Source organism: Natator depressus, chromosome 27 (assembly GCF_965152275.1).
Source record: "Natator depressus isolate rNatDep1 chromosome 27, rNatDep2.hap1, whole genome shotgun sequence".
Taxonomy (NCBI): Eukaryota; Metazoa; Chordata; order Testudines; family Cheloniidae; genus Natator; species Natator depressus.
Genome location: NC_134260.1, coordinates 3,407,566 through 3,425,725, shown reverse-complemented (window position 1 = coordinate 3,425,725; position 18,160 = coordinate 3,407,566). Strand labels below are relative to the sequence as shown.

The 18,160-nt window shown below is 46.6% G+C and overlaps 1 protein-coding gene across 1 annotated transcript; it reads right to left on the bottom strand.

Moving 5' to 3' along the window:
* Window positions 1–492: 492 nt before the first annotated feature.
* On the bottom strand, window positions 493–11,327 carry LOC141978513 (protein Wnt-9b-like). The gene is made up of 3 exons (XM_074940666.1): window positions 11,128–11,327; window positions 2,758–3,023; window positions 493–1,684 (listed from the first exon to the last, which is right to left on the bottom strand). The coding sequence occupies exons 1-3, from the start codon at window positions 11,201–11,203 to the stop codon at window positions 1,208–1,210; spliced, it is 819 nt and encodes a 272-aa protein (XP_074796767.1). The 5' UTR covers window positions 11,204–11,327; the 3' UTR covers window positions 493–1,207.
* Window positions 11,328–18,160: the final 6,833 nt, after the last annotated feature.

Genomic DNA, 18,160 nt, shown 5'->3' with positions numbered 1-18,160 from the left:
GGTGCCAGCCTCTTGGGAGAATTCAGCTGCACCCAAACTCTGTCCAGTTCAGCTCATCTGCAGCCCCCTTGCACAGGGGCCAGTTCAGATTGGAGAATTCAAACCCACTTTCTTTCTCCCCCGACCCTCCAATTTCTCAGGGATTTGGATTTGAGGCTGCAGTTTTGACTCCTCTCAAGTGGAAGATTTAAACACTTGCAGCCTGGGGAACCCCCCACAGCAGCATCTTGCTAACACCTAAAAATCACCAAGCAGAACTGTAGGGCAGTGGGCTAGGAGTGAAGAGACTGGGTTCTATTCTCAGCTCTGCCGGGCGAGAAACACAGGCCAGAGACCTGCCCCAAAATAATTCCTAGAGCAGATTTTAGAGAAACATCTAGTCTGGATTTAAAAATCATCAGGTATAGAGAATCCACCATGCCAGAACCTTTGGTAAATTGTTCCACTAGTTAATTACTCTCACCCTTAAAAATGTGTGCTTTATTTCCAGTATGAATTTGGCTAGTTTCAACTTCCAGCCATTGGGTCGTGTTACATCTTTATCTGCTGGATTGAAAAGCCCATTATTAAATATTTATTCCCCATGTAGCTACTGACAGACTGATCAAGTCCCCCCTGAACCTTCTCTGTTAAGTTAGGCTCAAGGAGCTCAATCTCTTTATCATGTTTTCTAATCCTTGAATCATTTTTGTATCTCTTCACTGAACCTGCTCCAATTTATCAACACCTTTCTTGAACTGTTGATCCCAGAAGTGGACACATTACTACAGCAGTGGGCACACAAGTGCCAAATATGAGGAAAAAATGAACTCTATTCCTACTCAAGATTCCCCCGTTTATCCCAGAATCGCATTAGCTCTTTTGGCCACAGAATCACTCTGGGAGCTTCTGTTCAGCGGATTATCCACCATGACTCCTGACTCTGAAAAAGAGAGTCACAGGACACAGTCCCCCAGGCTGTATTTATGGCCTATATTCTTCGTTCCTAGCTGTAGACATTTAGCCACATTAAAATGCACATTGTTCGCACCCCTGGTTTACGGGACTATCCAGCATACCCTGTGCCGTGGCCCCTCTGCATGCAGAGGGAGAAGGAGCGAAGCCTGCTGAGCGCCCTGCAGCCAGCGGTGCCTGCCTCTGCCTTGCCTCAGAAAGGGGCCCTGGCTCACTCGTGCCCTTTGCTTGGATTTCGTTCCTTGCATCAGCTCTACTGCTTGCAGCTATAGATCTCCTCCTCCCGCATGCACTGCTGGCACTCCACATAGCAGCACCACTGCACTTGGCAGTGGCAAGAGAAGGTGACCATCCGGCTCTGGGTATTGTAGCCTCGCCCGCAGCACAGGCCGTCACAGCTGGCCTCCCGGGAGCACGTCCTTCCGGCAGTGCCTAGCGAGTATTTGCTGGGCCGGCAAAAGCTGGGAGAGTCCTCCACGTACACCAGATCTGTGGGGCGTGGAGTAGCTGGGCTGCTGTGGGAGTGGCTGTGCCTCTGCGTGCCCACGAGCTCAGAGTGCCCCACAGCATCATTCGTGGCACTGAAGATCTTGACAGCATCATCATAGCGCAGCTTGAGGATCTTGCCAGTCTCGTGGAAAGGGGAGAGCTGCTTCCAGCAGGTCCTCACGGCACAGGAGCCTGAGACACCATGGCACTTGCACGTGGTTTTGAGACCATTCTTCACAGCCTGAGGAGGAAGAAACTCCAGTTAGTATTTGCCAGGACCATGGGCCTAGCTCTCGGTATAGATAACACTGCACGCTGCCCCTCCAGAGGATCTCAAAGCACTTCCATGCGGGATGCCAGTCCTGTGTTACAGATAGGGAAACTAAGGCACACCAAGAGGGGACATCATACAAATGTTTCAAAGGGTGGAAAATGCATTACAGTGAGAAACTGACAGAGCTCAATCAAAAAGAAAGGGAGAGGTGACTTGATTCAGCAGCTAGGGATCTTCACAGAGAGAAAGCACAGGGTATTAAAGGACACTTGAATCTAGCAGAGAAAAGCAGAACAAGAACCAGTGGCTGGAAGCCGAAGCCAGACAAATCCAAATGAGAAGTTAGGCCCAAACTGAACAGGGAGGGTGATTAAAACTGGAATGAGCTACCAAGGGGAGTGGTGGATTCTTCATCTCAACGTCTCCAGACCAAGCCTGGTGACCTTTCTAGAAGATGCTTTAGTCAAGCAAGTTACTGGGCTTGGCACAGGGGTGACGTTTAATGGCCTGCGATGGCTGGATGATCTAATGGTCCCATCTGGCCTTAAACTATGAATTTATGACAAGCCTGGCCCAAGGTCACAGCAAGGCAGCAGCTGAGCTGCGGTTGAAGCCAGGAGTCCTGACTCCCAGCCCCTTTCTCTAACCACTTGCCAGACCTGCATCTCTAGCCATACTCAAAACCTGAATGGCCACATGAACACTGACGGATTTACCAAGTGCAGAGTCATACGCAGACTTCACAGCTATCACTATGCTGCTGACAGGGGGCACTCAGTTTCACAGCAGTGGGCATACAGAAATCACTCCCCTCTATAAGCACAGGCCCCTGCCACCTGAGCAAAAGGAGAATTTTTGGTTAACTCTCAGTAGCACAGGGCCTATGCCACAGGTAAGCAGTTCTGACTAGTCAGAGGGGCAGTGGCCTCTCTCCCTCACTGCACCAGTTCCCCTGTAGAAAACATGATGGCACAGGATAAGTCAAGATGTTTGCATCTGATCCCTGAACCCTTTCTGGGTCAGGTGCCCTGCCCTCTCACCTTGATGCCCACGTTGGTGTTGTGGATATCCACCTTAGCCCGCAGGTCTTTGCCAATTTTCTTCTGGCCCAGGAATTTTTTGAGGAACTTGGTGCTGTATTTGAGGTTGTCGCCACACACTCCCCATTGCCAGGCCTTACGATTCTCCAGATCTGGAGAGTCATCGCAGGTGCAGCGCTCCATTCGTCCAGCGCTGCACGCCCTGGCCAGGGAGTGGGTAAGAGCTGCAGAGGACACTGCATACAGGAAGGCAGTTTCCTTCAAACCTGCACAAGATAGAAAGGTTGAGAGGGGCTGGGAATGAGGAACAGGCATTCAAGCACATCACTGGGCTCTCTGTTGTATCCACACAAAGAAATACTGGGCCCTATTCTATGGGGAGAAGGGATGGTACGGTTTGGATGGCCTACATCTCAATCTTCTGGGTGACAGACTATCATGCTCCAGACTAGCTTAGCGCAACGAGCAACAGGAAGGGAGGGTGCTAATGGGGTAAACACACAATCATAACTCTGACACTGGGTATCATGAATGTAAAGAACCCAGGTGTCAAGAGACAGAAAGGAAAGAGGTTCCTCAAGTGCCCATACACGGATTCTAGAAGCCTGGGGGATAAGAGAAATCACAGACATCCATTTATAAAAAGTTAGACATCACTAATATTCCTGAAACTGAGCGAAATGTTAGTCACTGGACACGCTGGGTTAGAAGATGCATAGAATCCAAGGCCAGAAAGGACCTCTGATCATCTAGTCTGACCCCCTGTATGACCTAGGCTGGAGAAGTTCCCCAGAAGACTCCCCAGAGCAGATATTTAGGAAAATCATGCAATCTTGATTTTAAAACGGTCAGCAATGGAAAATCCACTATGACCCTTGGTAAATTACTCTATTAAAAATGTACTCTATTTCCCATCTGAATTTGGCTTGCTTCAACTTCCAGCTCTTGGATCAGGTTAGACCTTTCTCTGCCAGACTGAACAGCCCATTATTAAATAATTGTTCCCTATGTAGGCACTGATTGTAATTTAGTCACCCTTTAAGTTTCTTTGTTAGACTCAGAGCTCAATCTATTGAGCTTATCACTAGAAGGCAGGTTTTCTAATCCTTTAATCGTTCTTGTGGCTCTTCTCTGAATCCTCTCCAATGTATCAAATTCCTTCTTTAATTGTGGACACCAGAACTGCACACATATACTGGCTGCAGTCACATTAGAGCAAGATACAGAGATAACATCTACTCCCTACTCAAGATTCCCGTTTCCTCAACCAGTACAGAGCCAGACTGCTGGTATGTAAAATTAAAAAGGTCAGAGGAGTTTTTACACTAAAGGGTTTGGAGAAAGTCAGCAGGTACTGAAGAACACACAGTTCAGACAGACATACCCACTAGTGGAGGATTTATTAAAGGGGATGCTCTATATTCAAGTAAGAGGATAGCATAGAAGTGATAAAGTACAGGTAGGAACTGAAGAGAAACATTCAAACAAAAAAGAGTCAAATTCAATTACATCACATGAAGGCGGACAACTAAATACTGACAAATTTTCTAAGTGCTTCTATACCAATGCTAGATGTCTAAATACTCAGATGGGTGAACTGGAGTGCCTGGTATTAAATAAGGATATTGATATAATAAGCCTCACAGATACATGGTGGAATGATGATGAGTGGGACACGGTAATACCAGGATGCAAAATATACAGGAATGATTTAGTAGGTTGTGCTGGTGGGGGTGTGGCACTGTGTGTGAAAGAACGCACAGAGTGAAATACAGTATAAATCTTAAATGAATCAAACTGTACCATAGAATCGCTAAGGCCAGAAATTCCATGCTTGAATAAGAAGAGTACAGCAATAGAAATGCGCTACCGACCACCTGACTAGGCGATTCAGAAGTATTGAGGGAGATTACAAAAGCAAAAACCAAATAATAATGGTGGATTTCAGCTATCCCAATGCTGACTGGGTATGTGTCACCTCCGGATGGGATGCAGAGATAAAATTTCTGGATACCATTAATGACCGCTTCTTGGAGCGGCTAGTCCTAGAGCCCACAAGGGGAGAGGCAATTCTTGATTTAGTTCTAAGCAGCACACAGGATCTGGTCCAAGAGGTGAATATAGCTGAACTGCTCAGTAATACTGACCTTAATGCAATTAAATTTAATATCCTTGTAGGGGGTAAAATACCAAAGAAATCCACCACAATAGCACTGAACTTCAAAAAGGGGAACTCCACAAAAATGAGATTTGTTGAACAGAAATTACGAGAAACAGTCACAAGAGTGAAATGCCTGCAAGCTGCATGGAAACTTTAAAAACCCTCCATAATAGAAGCTAATATATTACTATACCTTACTATTAATATACTAAATGTATATCCCAAGTGTAAAAAAACAAAGAAACAGACCCCCCCCAACCCCAAAATAAAATGCTACCTGGCTAAACAGAGTAAACAAGGCCGTTAGAGGCAAAAAAATCCTTTAAAAATTAGGAGCCAAATCCTAGTGAGAAAAATAGACAGGACCATAAACTTTGGCTAGCCAAGTTTAATTTGGCAGACCAAAACAGAATTTGAAAAGCCAATAGTAAAATACACAAAAAAACAAACAAATCAGCCAAAAAAAAAAAAGCCTAACTTGAGTACCAGGCAAACTGGTTGAAACTACTGTAAAAGGACAGAATTATCAGACACACAGATGAACACGATTTATTGGGAAAGGATCAGCTTGGCTTTTGTAAAGAAAAATCATGCCTCAGCAATCTATTAGAATTATGGCAGTGGGTCAACAAGCATGTGGACAGTAGCGATTCTACTGATAAGTGCCTTTGGATTTTCAGAAAACCTTTGACAAGATCGTACACCAAAGGTTCTTGAGCAAGGTAAGCTGTCAAGGTGTAAAAGGAAAGGTCTTATCATGGATCAGTAGCTGGTTAAAAGATAGGAAACAAAGGGTAGGAATAAATGGTCAGTTTTCATAGTGGAGAGCGCTATATAGCAGGGTCCCCCAAGGATCTGTACTGGGACCTGTGCTTTTCAACAGATTCATAAATGATCTGGAAAACAGGGTGACCAGTGAGGTGGCAAAGCCTGCAGACAATATAAAATTACTCAAGATAAATTCCAAGCAACCTGCAAAATGTTACAAAGGAAACTCTCAAAACTGGGTGACTGGGCAACAAAATGGCAGATGAAGTTCAATGTTGATAAGTGCAAAGTTATGCACATTGGAAAACAATCCAAGTTATACGTACAAAATGATAAGGTCTAAATTAGCTGTTACCACTCAGGAATGGTCTTGGGATCATCATAGATAATTCCCTGAAAACATCTACTCCATGTGAAGCAGTGGTCAAAAAAGCTAATAGAATTTTAGGAACCACTAGCAAAGGGATAGATAGTAAGACAGAAAACAAAGCCACAATAGAGTCACTAACTCAGAAAGTGCACTCTTTGCGATTAGGGAGATGGTTATATGTTCTTCCCCTCCCCCGCCACTATTTTCTATCATTCTGGCACACATTTTATGCACCAATTTCTTTGGTTTTTAAGTAGAAAATACTGTACATAGAAACAACCTATCTAAATATTTGATAGCTGCTTTCAACTACCTGAAAGGGGGTTCCAAAGAGGATGGCTCTAGACTGTTCTCAGTGGTAGCAGATGACAGAACAAGGAGTAATGGTCTAAAGTTGCAGTGGGGGAGGTTTAGGTTGGATATTAGGAAAAACTTTTTCACTAGGAGGGTGGTTAAACACTGGAATGCGTTACCTAGGGAGGTGGTGGAATCTCCTTCCTTAGAAGTTTTTAAGGTCAGGCTTGACAAAGCCCTGGCTAGGATGATTTAATTGGAGATCGGTCCTGCTTTGAGCAGGGGGTTGGACTAGATGACCTCCTGAGGTCCCTTCCAACCCTTATATTCTATGATTCTAAATACATATGAAACAAGCAGAACTTAAAATATAAATCAATACAGGTGACTTTAAATATGTAGAATCTGTTTGACTCACACAAGGTTGTGCTTAGATTTATGTGGCCCTACTGTGTAATAAGGCTGAGCACCACTGTCCTAACAGATAAAGGGGAACTGATCACAGAACTAAAAATTAAATGGTAGCTTGGGTACAAATGATCATGGCTTGATCACATTTATAATGTGCAAGCAGAATAAATTCCAGACAACAGGATATAGATACTTGGTGCTTTAATTGGGCCAATTTCACAAAGCTGAAAACAATTATGAGCCAAATCAGCTGGCAGGAACAATTTAAGAACAACGTTGAATGACATTTTTTGACCAAAACTTTTCAGCGGAAAAAAAAATGCAGATTCAGGGTCACTGAAACATTTTGCAAATCTGTGTCAATTTCGCTGAACAGTTTTGGTTGAAGAAAAAAAAATCTCAGTAAATTTCAGAAAAAAATCAAAGTGTTTTGTTTTGCCAATCAAAAAAATATTTCATTTGTAATAAAAATGGTCTGTTCTGAAATTTCCTTTATTCTAAAAATTAAATGTAAAAAATGCTCAAAATCGAAACAATACTTGTTCGACCCAAAACAAAGTTCTCAACTTTTCAATTTGCCAAACGTTTTGAAAAATTACAGTTTCAAGTCATCCTGAAACAATTTTCTTCAATTTTTCAGAATTGCCATTGAACCCAAATAAGACCTCTCTGACTCCCACAGCGCTAGTAAAGGATAAATAATGGCATCGTAATTAATAACCTGCATGTTTTTATAGAAAATAGGTCCTGTTAATTAAACTTGATACAGTTCTAAGGCAGTTACAAATTCAATTGACAAAAGCAGACATTGGACTTAGTCCTGCATTGCATTCTGAAAGAAAAAAGAATATCAATGCAGCGTATATTAAATTGATTAAAAACTGGCTAACTAAATGGGTGTTTCTAGTAGGATCCAACAGTGACCTGTTCTTGAGCAAGTATAGTCAAGATTTTCTTCATGATCTGGAAGACAGTCGAATCAAACTGGTGGAATGATGAATAATGGTGAGGATAGGTCATTCTACAGAGCAATCTATATCATTTGGTGAGCCGGGCTCATGTGAACAATGTGTTTTAATACAGCCAAAATGCAAGGTGAGACATCTTGGACCCAAGAATGTAGGTCACCCTTATGAGATCCTGGAAAGAGGTGACTCGGAAGAGGATGAGGGGTCATTGTGGATAGCCAACCGAATACGAGCTGTGGCTTAGGGAGAATGCAAACTTTGGATGTTTAACATAGGCATGGGAATACCGAATAAGAGGAAGGGGTTAGCACCATGGCATATAGCATTAGTGAGACCATCACTGGTCTGTCCAATTCTGGTGTCCAGGGGGCGAAAATGTTAAACTGGAATGGGATGAGAAAATAGCTACAAGAATGATTTAAGGTCTGGAAAACCTGCCTTACAGTGAGACTAAAACAGCTTGGTGTATTCAGCATAGCCAAGAGAAGGTAAAGTAGTAACTTGATTGCAGTCATGTACCTACCTGGGGAAAGGTCTCTGATAGCAGAAGGCTCTTTAATCTAGCAGATAGTTTTCTAGTTTTTGACCGGAACATCCAGTCAAAAAGGGATCCTCGTGGCTCCGGTCAGCACCATCACCCGGGCTGTTAAAAGTCCAGTTGGTGGAGCAGCGGGGGTCCATGGCTAAGGCAGGCTCCCTGCCTGCCCTAGTTCCACGTGGCTCCCGAAAGCAGCCACCAGATCCTAGTGGCCCCTAGGCCAATGGGCAGCCACAGAGGCTCCACACGCTGCCCCCGCCCCTAGTGCCGGCTCTGCAGTTCCCATTAGCCAGGAACCATGACCAATAGGAGCTGCGGAGGCGGCACCTGTGGGCATGGGGGCAGCATGTGGAGCCTCCCTGGCCGCCCATGCACATGGCCAATTCCTGGGAGCCATAGTAAGCACCACTGGGACCCCGTACCCCAACCGCCTGCCCCAGCCCAGAGTTGCCTCCTGGACCCCAAACCCCTCATCCCCGGGCCCACCCCAGAGCCTGCACCCCTAGCCACCACCCCCACTCCAACCTCCTGCTCCAGCTCTGAGCCCTTTCCCACACCCTGAAACCCATACCTTCCCTGCACCCCAACCCCCTGCCCTAGCCCAGAGCTGCCCCCCCGCAGTCCGCACCCCCAGCCAGAGGCCTCACCCCCCCCCCCCACATGCCAACCCACTGCCCCAGCCCAGTGAAAGTGAGGGTGGGGGAGAGCGAGCGAAGAGGGAGAGGGGACGGAGCGAGCAGGGTGGGGCCTTGGAGAAGGGGCAGGGCAGGCGTGTTCGGTTTTGTACCACTGGAAAGTTGGCAACCCTCCTAGCAGACAAAGGCAGAACAAGGTCCAATGGTTGGAAGCTGAAACCAGACCAGTTCTAACTATAAATAAGGCTCACATTATTTGTAAATGATGCTAATTATTGTAGCAACTTGCCTTGGGATGTGGTGGATTTCCTTTTGCTTGGGGTCTTACATCAAGACTGCATGTCTTTCTAAAGGATGCTTTAGCTTGACCAGAAGTGATGGGTCTGAGGCAGGAATCCCTGGGTTAAGTGTTATGGCCTGTGCTGTGTGGGAGGTCAGACTAGATGGTCACAGAGTTTCCTTCTGGCCTTAAGAATCTATGAATCTACCTCAGAGGGTGCTAAAGGGGACGGTGTTGCCAGAAGTGCTACCTTGTAGATTAAATTTACCTGCAGTATTGACTGTTTGGGATCACTAAAGCTTCCATGGCACTTGCAGTGAGTCTGAGTGTTAACCTTGGTGCCCAATTCCCATTTTCCTTAATTATACTGCCTCCTAAAGGCCTCTGGTCGTTTCACTTGGAGATAGGATTCTTCCACACTTCCGGTCCAAAATTATTCCATAGCATGACTGTGCAGCTGTTCCATTTCTGCCAGGCTTTGCCACAGAGGTGGTTGCATTTCAGCTATAGTCAAGCTGATGTGTGTTTGTAGAATGCTTTTGAGATTAAAACTTTTTCAAGGAATAAAATCATCTATAATCAAGGATATCTGTCTGCCCAGAGATCCAGCTTGGAGTGATTAAGCATTCCATTTGCCACATTATGCACATTTACAAACCATGCAGCAAGCTCTGTGCTAGAGTGAGCAGCCAAAATGTCACGGCTTGCACCCACTTATGCCAAGGCCAGGTTTGGTCCTGTATGTTCATAGGGCAGGCTGACGTTCTGGATCTTAGAGCAGCGGCTCAGCCCTCAGAGCCCAGGGACAGAGGGAGGCAATGTGATTTTAAGCCACCTTTGCAGTTGTCTAATTCTAGGCTGATGTGATCCCTGGGGAAGCTAGGCAACCCAAGCCTAGCTACCTGCGGGCAGCAGCACTATACAGAATTACTGCCAAGGCATCTGCTAAGGCCCCGCCCCTGTCCCAGGCATGCACACGCCCGCTTTCAAAGAGGGCCTCATGACAGTACCGGTGTTAATCAGTTCTTGCATTCTGGGGGTGTGAGGGCAGAAATCCATTATATTGCCAGAGCAGGAAGGAGAATCCCTCTTCAATTCTAAGGTCAGCAGGGGCCATTATGATCACCTAGTCTGACGTTCTGCAGAACACAAGCCGGAGACCTGCCCCACTAATTCCTGCATCCCGCTCAGCTTCTGGGTGAGCTGGAGCAGATCTTTCTGAAAGAGGCCTCCACTCTTGATTTAAAGACTGCAAGTGACAGAATCCACCACATCTCCAGGTACGCAAATCCAGTGGTTAATTCCTCCCCCGGAACAACTGGCACCTTAGGGCTAGTCTGAATTTTTCCAGCTTTAGCTTTCAGACATTGGATTTTGTTCTGCCCTTTTCTGTTAGTTTAAAGAGTCCTTGGCTGTCAGGAATCTTCTCGTCTCAGTACCTGTGGTGTGTGATCAAGTCACCATTTGGGTAGGCAATGAGCACACGCACACTCACACACACACACTCTTAAGGTAAAGATTCAGGGCCTGATCTCAGAGTTTAAGGGACCTTTCACCCCACAGTGACTGATTCAAAGCCAGTCCGGTTAAGAGCTGCTCTTGACGGCTCCTCTCAGGTGGTCTGTTCAGTCGCCTGCATGAAAGGACTCTAGTCTCAGTCCTGCTCCCAGGGGTCGGAAATCCACATTACAATAGCTGTCCTCAGCAGAGGGGCCAAGGGTGGAATGGACCTAGAGAGTGGGCTGAAACTCAGTGGCGAGGGCAGAGCGCCTGCCTGGTCACTGCCTGTTCTGTGGGAAAGAGCATCATCCCTGCCCTTTCGCCAGCTCGACATTCCCAGGAAAGACTCACGTTCTCTAAACTAAAGCCTGGTTCCCTGCCCTGCTGAGACCCAGCTACTGCCCTAAATGGGATTCTGTACCACAGGCCAGCGGCTGCTGCGTACCTCGCTTCAAGAGGCTGGTCCGTCCATCCAGGCTGCAGTTCCAGCGCTCATTGCGGAACTGGTACTGGCACTCCATGACGCTGAGCCGGATGGCATCCCGCAGGGTCTCCGCCAGCCCTGGCTCCCGCTGGCAGAGCCTTTTCTGCTTACGGGACAGCTTGAGCAAGTCACACTGCTTCAGGTGTGCCTTCCCTTGGGCAGCGTTCGTGGAGGGGCCCAGTGAGGGAAGATGGGTCAGACCTTCCTTCCCGGTCAGGCTGAGAGGGGAGAAAGGGAGAGAGGTGAGCCCATGGACCGCGGCCAACGGACTGACTGGAGGGAGCTTCCGAAAGCTGTCAGTGAGAACGTGGCACAGTTACCAGCTCAGAGAACTGGCCAGTAGAACTGGTGAAGAACTGATTTAAAAACTAAAAATAATAATTAAAAATAATTGGTTTGGGTGGAACCAAATGCGATGCTGGCGAATCAAAATGGTTGACAAATGTCAACCATTTTGTTCAACCAGAAATTAACAGATTTGTTTGATTTTTGGGCACTTATGCACATAAAAGCAAAGGGCTAGAATCACAAAACAGCCAGAAGAGGAAGTGACATCACCAACCACCTTATAATCTTTAGCCCAATGGTTCAAGCACTCACCTGGACCATGGAAGACCCAGGTTCAATTCCCCCATGTCTGATGTGGAGAAGGAATTTGGACGTAGGTCTCGCACGTTGCACGGAAGTGGCCTAAGATACTGGGCTAAGAGGTACACTGGTGTGTGCGCCTCTCACTCTCCTGCTGAAGCAGCTCCACTGCAGATAAATAATGCAAGTGTCGCTGGAGCAGGCACATGAACATGGGTCTCCCCTCCCACAAGCGTGCCCAGACTGAAGAGTCAGCTCCGCTCTCTCTGGCCCAGTGACCAGTCAAGTATTTTATACAGCTTCAGCAGGACAGACAGAGAACCTGCCCCAGAACAGCCAACAGCCCAGGGGTTCGGGCACTTTCCTGCAATGTGGGAAACAAGTTCAGATGCCATCTCCGCATCAGACAGGAGGCAAATTGAATCTGGGTCTTTTCCGTCCTGGGTGAATGTCCCAGCACTAGGATAAGAGCTGTAAGTTAGAAGGCAGCCCCACATTTTCTTCTCCAGTTTGGGAAAGGTGCCCACTTCCCTGACATGTTTAACCAACACTTTTTGGCAAACTTGCATCAGATTCACAAATTGTTTCGAGTCCACTGAAAATGCATTTTTCAGGTAAACAACAATTCACCCAGCTCCCCAGGCCACTGCAGCTCAAGCCACTGGCCCATCAGATCTGGTGTGCCATCTCCAGAACTGACTAAGGCCAGTACAGGGCCTGATGGGCCAATGGCCTGATGCTGCAGAGTAAACAGAAGATACACACACCCATCATCACCCACTGCAGAGCACCAACAGGGAAGCTTCCTCACAGGCCTCTAATGGATCAGCTTATGCATCAAGCCTGCAGCTCAAGTTAGGGTTGCCAATTTTGGTTGGATGTATTCCTGGAGATTACATCACATCACATTGATCTTTAATTCCTGGATATGCCAGGACAATCCTGGAGGGTTGGCAACCCTAGCTCAAGGACCTGTGTTTGGCATACCCAGCATTTTCACAAACTGTTTGTCTACATGCTCATAGACCGGTTACTGCACAAGGATGTGGCAGGTTGCTACACGTCACAATTCATGTGACTGTCCTTACTCATAGGCATATTGATCACATTGACTGAGGCCATTTGTAAACCTCTACAGTGCTGCGATAGGATACGGCCAGCATGAAAGAAGAGACGATGGCTAAGGGCTGTCCGGACCGTGCTAACGAGCCCAGGGGAGAGTTCCAAGGTGTCTCAGAGTCTGCCAATAAGGGCAGCGAGTGCTTTATAAATACCTGGAGTCCCAACAAGTATCCCCAGCCCACATTAACCCTTGGAGATTCCAGAATCATTGACTGAGTACACGGCCGGTCAGTCTGAGCTTCCCTCTCCGCTCCCGCCCCCAGAGCACACACCCTGCTACATCTCACCAACTCCCAGACCAAGCCTCTGCAAGGTCACTCAACATCAGCCAAGCAAGCAGCTGCTGGGCTCACCCTTGGGGGCTGCACAGCAGGATCTAAGCCATGAGGTGTGTCCACAGAAACTAGCAAGCCGTGCAGCAGCCTCAGCAGCATGGACTCAGGCAGGGGAATGATAGCATCTGCTCATGGATGAGGAGTTTCAGGAGTAAGCATGGAACATTCCTTCTCAATCATGGCCCAGAGCTCTCCCTGGGAGCCAGAGAGAGACACTAGGTAATCATTAAACTGGGCTGGGAAACTGGTAAGTTTCCAGTCTATCAAACCCAAAGGTCTTTCTCAGCAGCAGCCTAGGGAGAGAGCATTCTCATCTTTACACAGTCACCCACACTCCTTCCTGCAGCAGGGTCCCTCAGCAAGCTCTGCCTTTGCCAAGCAGACTATCTGGCCAGGTGCATGCGTTTCCCCGACAGAGGAGACCCTGCATATACTCCAAGATTACTGACACAAACAGTGGAAATTCCAGAACAGTGAGTACTATGGGTATCCACCCCCCATCCCCACCATCAAGTTCTGGCTCAGCACAAGCACAGAGCTGTGTTAACCTGTGGAACTCATTGCCACAACATGCCAAGTCAAAGATCTCATTAAGGTTTTTTTAAAAAAGGATTAGATCTATAGGAATATCTTCCTGAATTATCCCAGCTAGGATAGACACAGTAGAGGGATATCAACCTTCATGATTTAGGGCACAAGCCAGGGGTTAAGAGCAAGCATCCCCCATGGACATGTTACTGCATAGCTATTCATTAATTCAGCTTTTACATCTTCCTCCAAAGCATCTGAGAAGCTATTGGACTGCAAGGACCATTGGTCTGACTGACTATGGTGCGTATCTGGCCCCTATTCCCCACAGGACCTGAGCACCTCACAGTCTCAGGGTATGTCAGCTGCATCACTGTACACACAACAGCGACAAAGGGGCTTTGCATCCTTGTAGTAAAACCGCCCCGGACCTAGCAGCATCTACAATGTGGGCTAGGTCAAACTAACCATGTTGCAAAGGGCATGACACTTCCCACAGCCCTGAGCTGTGGCAGACCTAAGTTGTACATGTGGCCTATGCTTTAATGATTTGTCCACCCAACCCCCTGCGAGGCAGGGCAGTGCTGTTCTCCCCATTTTCAGATGGGAAATGGAGGCAGAGTCTAAGCAACTTGCTCAAGGTCATAGAACCACAGGGCTAGAAGGGACCACAAGGCTCATCTGGTCTAACCCCTGCCAAGATGCAGGATTTGTTGTATCTAAACCAGCCAAGGCAGATCCAGCCTCCTTCTGAAAAGCTCTAGTGAAGGAACTTCCATGACCTCCCAAGGCATCTGTTCCATTGTCCTCCTGTTCTTACAGGGAGGGAGTTTTTCCTGAAATTTAATCTAAATCTGCTCTGCTGCAGTTTGAACCCATTGCCTCTTGTCCTGCCCTCTGCGGCAACAGAGAACAACTTTTCTCCATCTTTTTTACAGCAGCCTAATATCTGAGGGTGGCTATCATGTCCCCGCTTAATCTCCTTGTTTCCGAACTCAGCATACCCCGTTCCTTCAGCCTTTGCTCATATGGCTGCATTCCACCCCTCTGATCATCTTTGTCACTCACCTCTGGATCCTTTCCAGTTTCTCTACATCCTTTCTATACATTTGTAATCAAAACTGGACACAGTACTCCAGCTGAGGCCTAACCAGCACTGAGTAGAGCAGAACTATCAGCTTCCATGACTTGCACTTTTAGGTTGCATTAACAGAGGTATAGCATGCATTTGCTATTTTTTGCAACAGCATCACATTGTTGACTTATGTTGAGGTTGTGATCCACCACAATTCCCAGATCCTTCTCAGCGGTGCTGCTGCCAAGCCTGTTATCCCCCATTCTGTCTTTGTGCGTTTGGTTTTTCTTCCTTAAGTGTAGCACCTTACATTTATCTTTGTTGAATTTCATTTTGTCGTCTATAGCTCAGTTCTCCAATTTATCAAGATACCTTTGAATTTTCGCTCTGTCCTCCAAAGTGTTTGCAAATCCCCCTAGCTTTGTCTCATCTGTGAATTTGATCAGTATATTCTCTAGTCCTACATCCAGGTCATTAATAAAGATGTTAAACACCACCAGACCCAGACCCAATCTCTGTGGAACCCCAGTTGAGACCTCCCTCCAATGTGACATCATTCCATTAATAGTTACTCTTTGTTTGTGGTTGTTAAACCAATGATCTATCCCCTTAATGATAGTTCTACCAAGCCCCCATTTCTCCAGCTTTCTTAGGAGAATAGCATGGCTTTTGACCACAATCCCACATGACAAAGCCCAGGTATATTATGTCTACCACATTCCCCCATTCACCAAACCAGTTACCTTGTAAAGAAAGAAATCAAGCTGCTTTGTTCACAGTAAATACATGAGGACTCCATCATCCAGGTATTCGTAAATTGAATGTTTTGTACATTGCTCTAGGAGCTTCCCAGGTACCAAGGTCAGGCTGACGTGTGACTTTTAAAAAGTAAGAGCCAGGGAACTATAGACCCAGGAAGCCTGTGCCAGAGCAGGAAACTGACCCTAGATCGCCCAAGATCACGGCTAGCTCCCAGCTGTTTCTATGCAATGGAACAGACACATGAAAGGAGTTTGCAAAAAGAAAAGGAGGAATTGTGGCACTTTAGAGACTAACAAATTTATTTGAGCATAAGCTTTCGTGAGCTAGAGCTCACTTCATCAGATGCATTCAGTGGAAAATACAGTGGGGAGATTTATATACATAGAGAACATGAAACAATGGGTGTTACCATACACACTGTAACGAGAGCGATCAGGTAAGGTGAGCTATTACCAGCAGGAGAGCGGGGGGGGGACCTTTTGTAGTGATAATCAAAGTGGGCCATTTCCAGCAGTTGTCAAGAACGTCTGAGGAACAGTTTGGTGGGGGGGGGGGGAAATAAACATGGGGAAATAGTTTTACTTTGTGTAATGACCCATCCACTCCCAGTCTTTATTCAAGCCTAAGTTATTTGTATCCAGTTTGCAAATTAATTCCAATTCAGCAGTCTCTCGTTGGAGTCTGATTTTGAAGTTTTTTTGTTTGAAGAATTGCCACTTTTAGGTCTGTAATCGAGAGACCAGAGAGATTGAAGTGTTCTCTGATGGGTTTTTGAATGTTATAATTCTTGACATCTGATTTGCGTCCATTTATTCTTTTACATAGAGACTGTCCAGTTTGGCCAATGTACATGGCAGAGGGGCATTGCTGGCACATGATGGCATATATCATATTGGTAGATGTGCAGGTGAATGAGCCTCTGATAGTGTGCCTGATGTGATTAGGCCCTGTGATGGTGTCCCCTGAATAGATATGTGGACACAGTTGGCAACGTGCTTTGTTGCAAGGATAGGTTCCTGGGTTAGCGGTTCTGCGTTGTGTGATGTGTGGTTGCTGGTGAGTATTTGCTACAGGTTGGGGGGCTGTCTGTAAGCAAGGATTGGCCTGTCTCCCAAGATCTGTGAGAGTGATGGGTCGTCCTTCAGGATAGGTTGTAGATCCTTGATCGAGAGGTTTTAGTTGGGGACTGAAGGTGATGGCTAGTGGAGTTCTGTTATTTTCTTTGTTGAGCCTGTCCTGTAGTAGGTAACTTCTGGGTACTCTTCTGGCTCTGTCAATCTGTTTCTTCACTTCAGCAGGTAGGTATTGTAGTTGTAAGAATGCTTGATAGAGATCTTGTAGGTGTTTGTCTCTGTCTGAGGGGTTGGAGCAAATGCAGTTGTATCGTAGAGCTTGGCTGTAGAAAATGGATCGTGTGGTGTGGTCTGGATGAAAGCTGGAGGCATATAGGTAAGTATAGCGGTCAGTAGGTTTCCGGTATAGGGTGGTGTTTATGTGACCATCGCTTATTAACACCGTAGCGTCCAGGAAGTGGATCTCTTGTGTGGACTGGTCCAGGCTGAGGTTGATGGTGGGATGGAAATTGTTGAAATCATGGTGGAATTCCTCAAGGGCTTCTTTTCCATGGGTCCAGATGATGAAGATGTCATCAATGTAGCGCAAGTAGAGTAGGGGCATTAGGGGACAAGAGCTGAGGAAGCGTTGTTCTAAGTCAGCCATAAAAATGTTGGCATACTGTGCGGCCATGCGGGTACCCATAGCAGTGCCGCTGATTTGAAGGTATACATTGTCCCCAAATGTGAAATAGTTATGGGTGAGGACAAAGTCACAAAGCTCAGCCACCAGGTTTGCCGTGACATTATCGGGGATAGTGTTCCTGATGGCTCGTAGTCCATTTTTGTGTGGAATGTTGGTGTAGAGGGCTTCTACATCCATAGTGGCCAGGATGGTGTTTTCAGGAAGATCACCGATGTAGTTTCCTCAGGAAGTCAGTGGTGTCTCAAAGGTAGCTGGGAGTGCTGGTAGCGTAGGGCCTGAGGGGGGAGTCTACATAGCCAGACAATCCTGCTGTCAGGGTGCCAATGCTTGAGATGATGGGGCGCCCAGGATTTCCAGGTTTATGGATCTTGGGTAGCAGATAGAATACCCCAGGTCGGGGTTCCAGGGGTGTGTCTGTGCGGATTTGTTCTTGTGCTTTTTCAGGGAGTTTCTTGAGCAAATAGTGTAGTTTCTTTTGGTAACCCTCAGTGGGATCAGAGGGTAATGGCTTGTAGAAAGTGGTGTTGGAGAGCTGCCTAGCAGCCTCTTGTTCATATTCCGACCTATTCATGACGACAGCACCTCCTTTGTCAGCCTTTTTGATTATAATGTCAGAGTTGTTTCTGAGGCTGTGGATGGCATTGTGTTCTGCACGGCTGAGGTTATGGGGAGTTTGTTACAATCCCACAACACTGTCCTATGGACTTCGCAGCCATGGTTATCAGGACAAATACAGGCCTTGCAGAGAACTAAACCAAACCATCAATACAGCTGGCGACATCTCTCAGAGTAAACTTTTTTACAGAACATGCTGATTTGGGTCAAC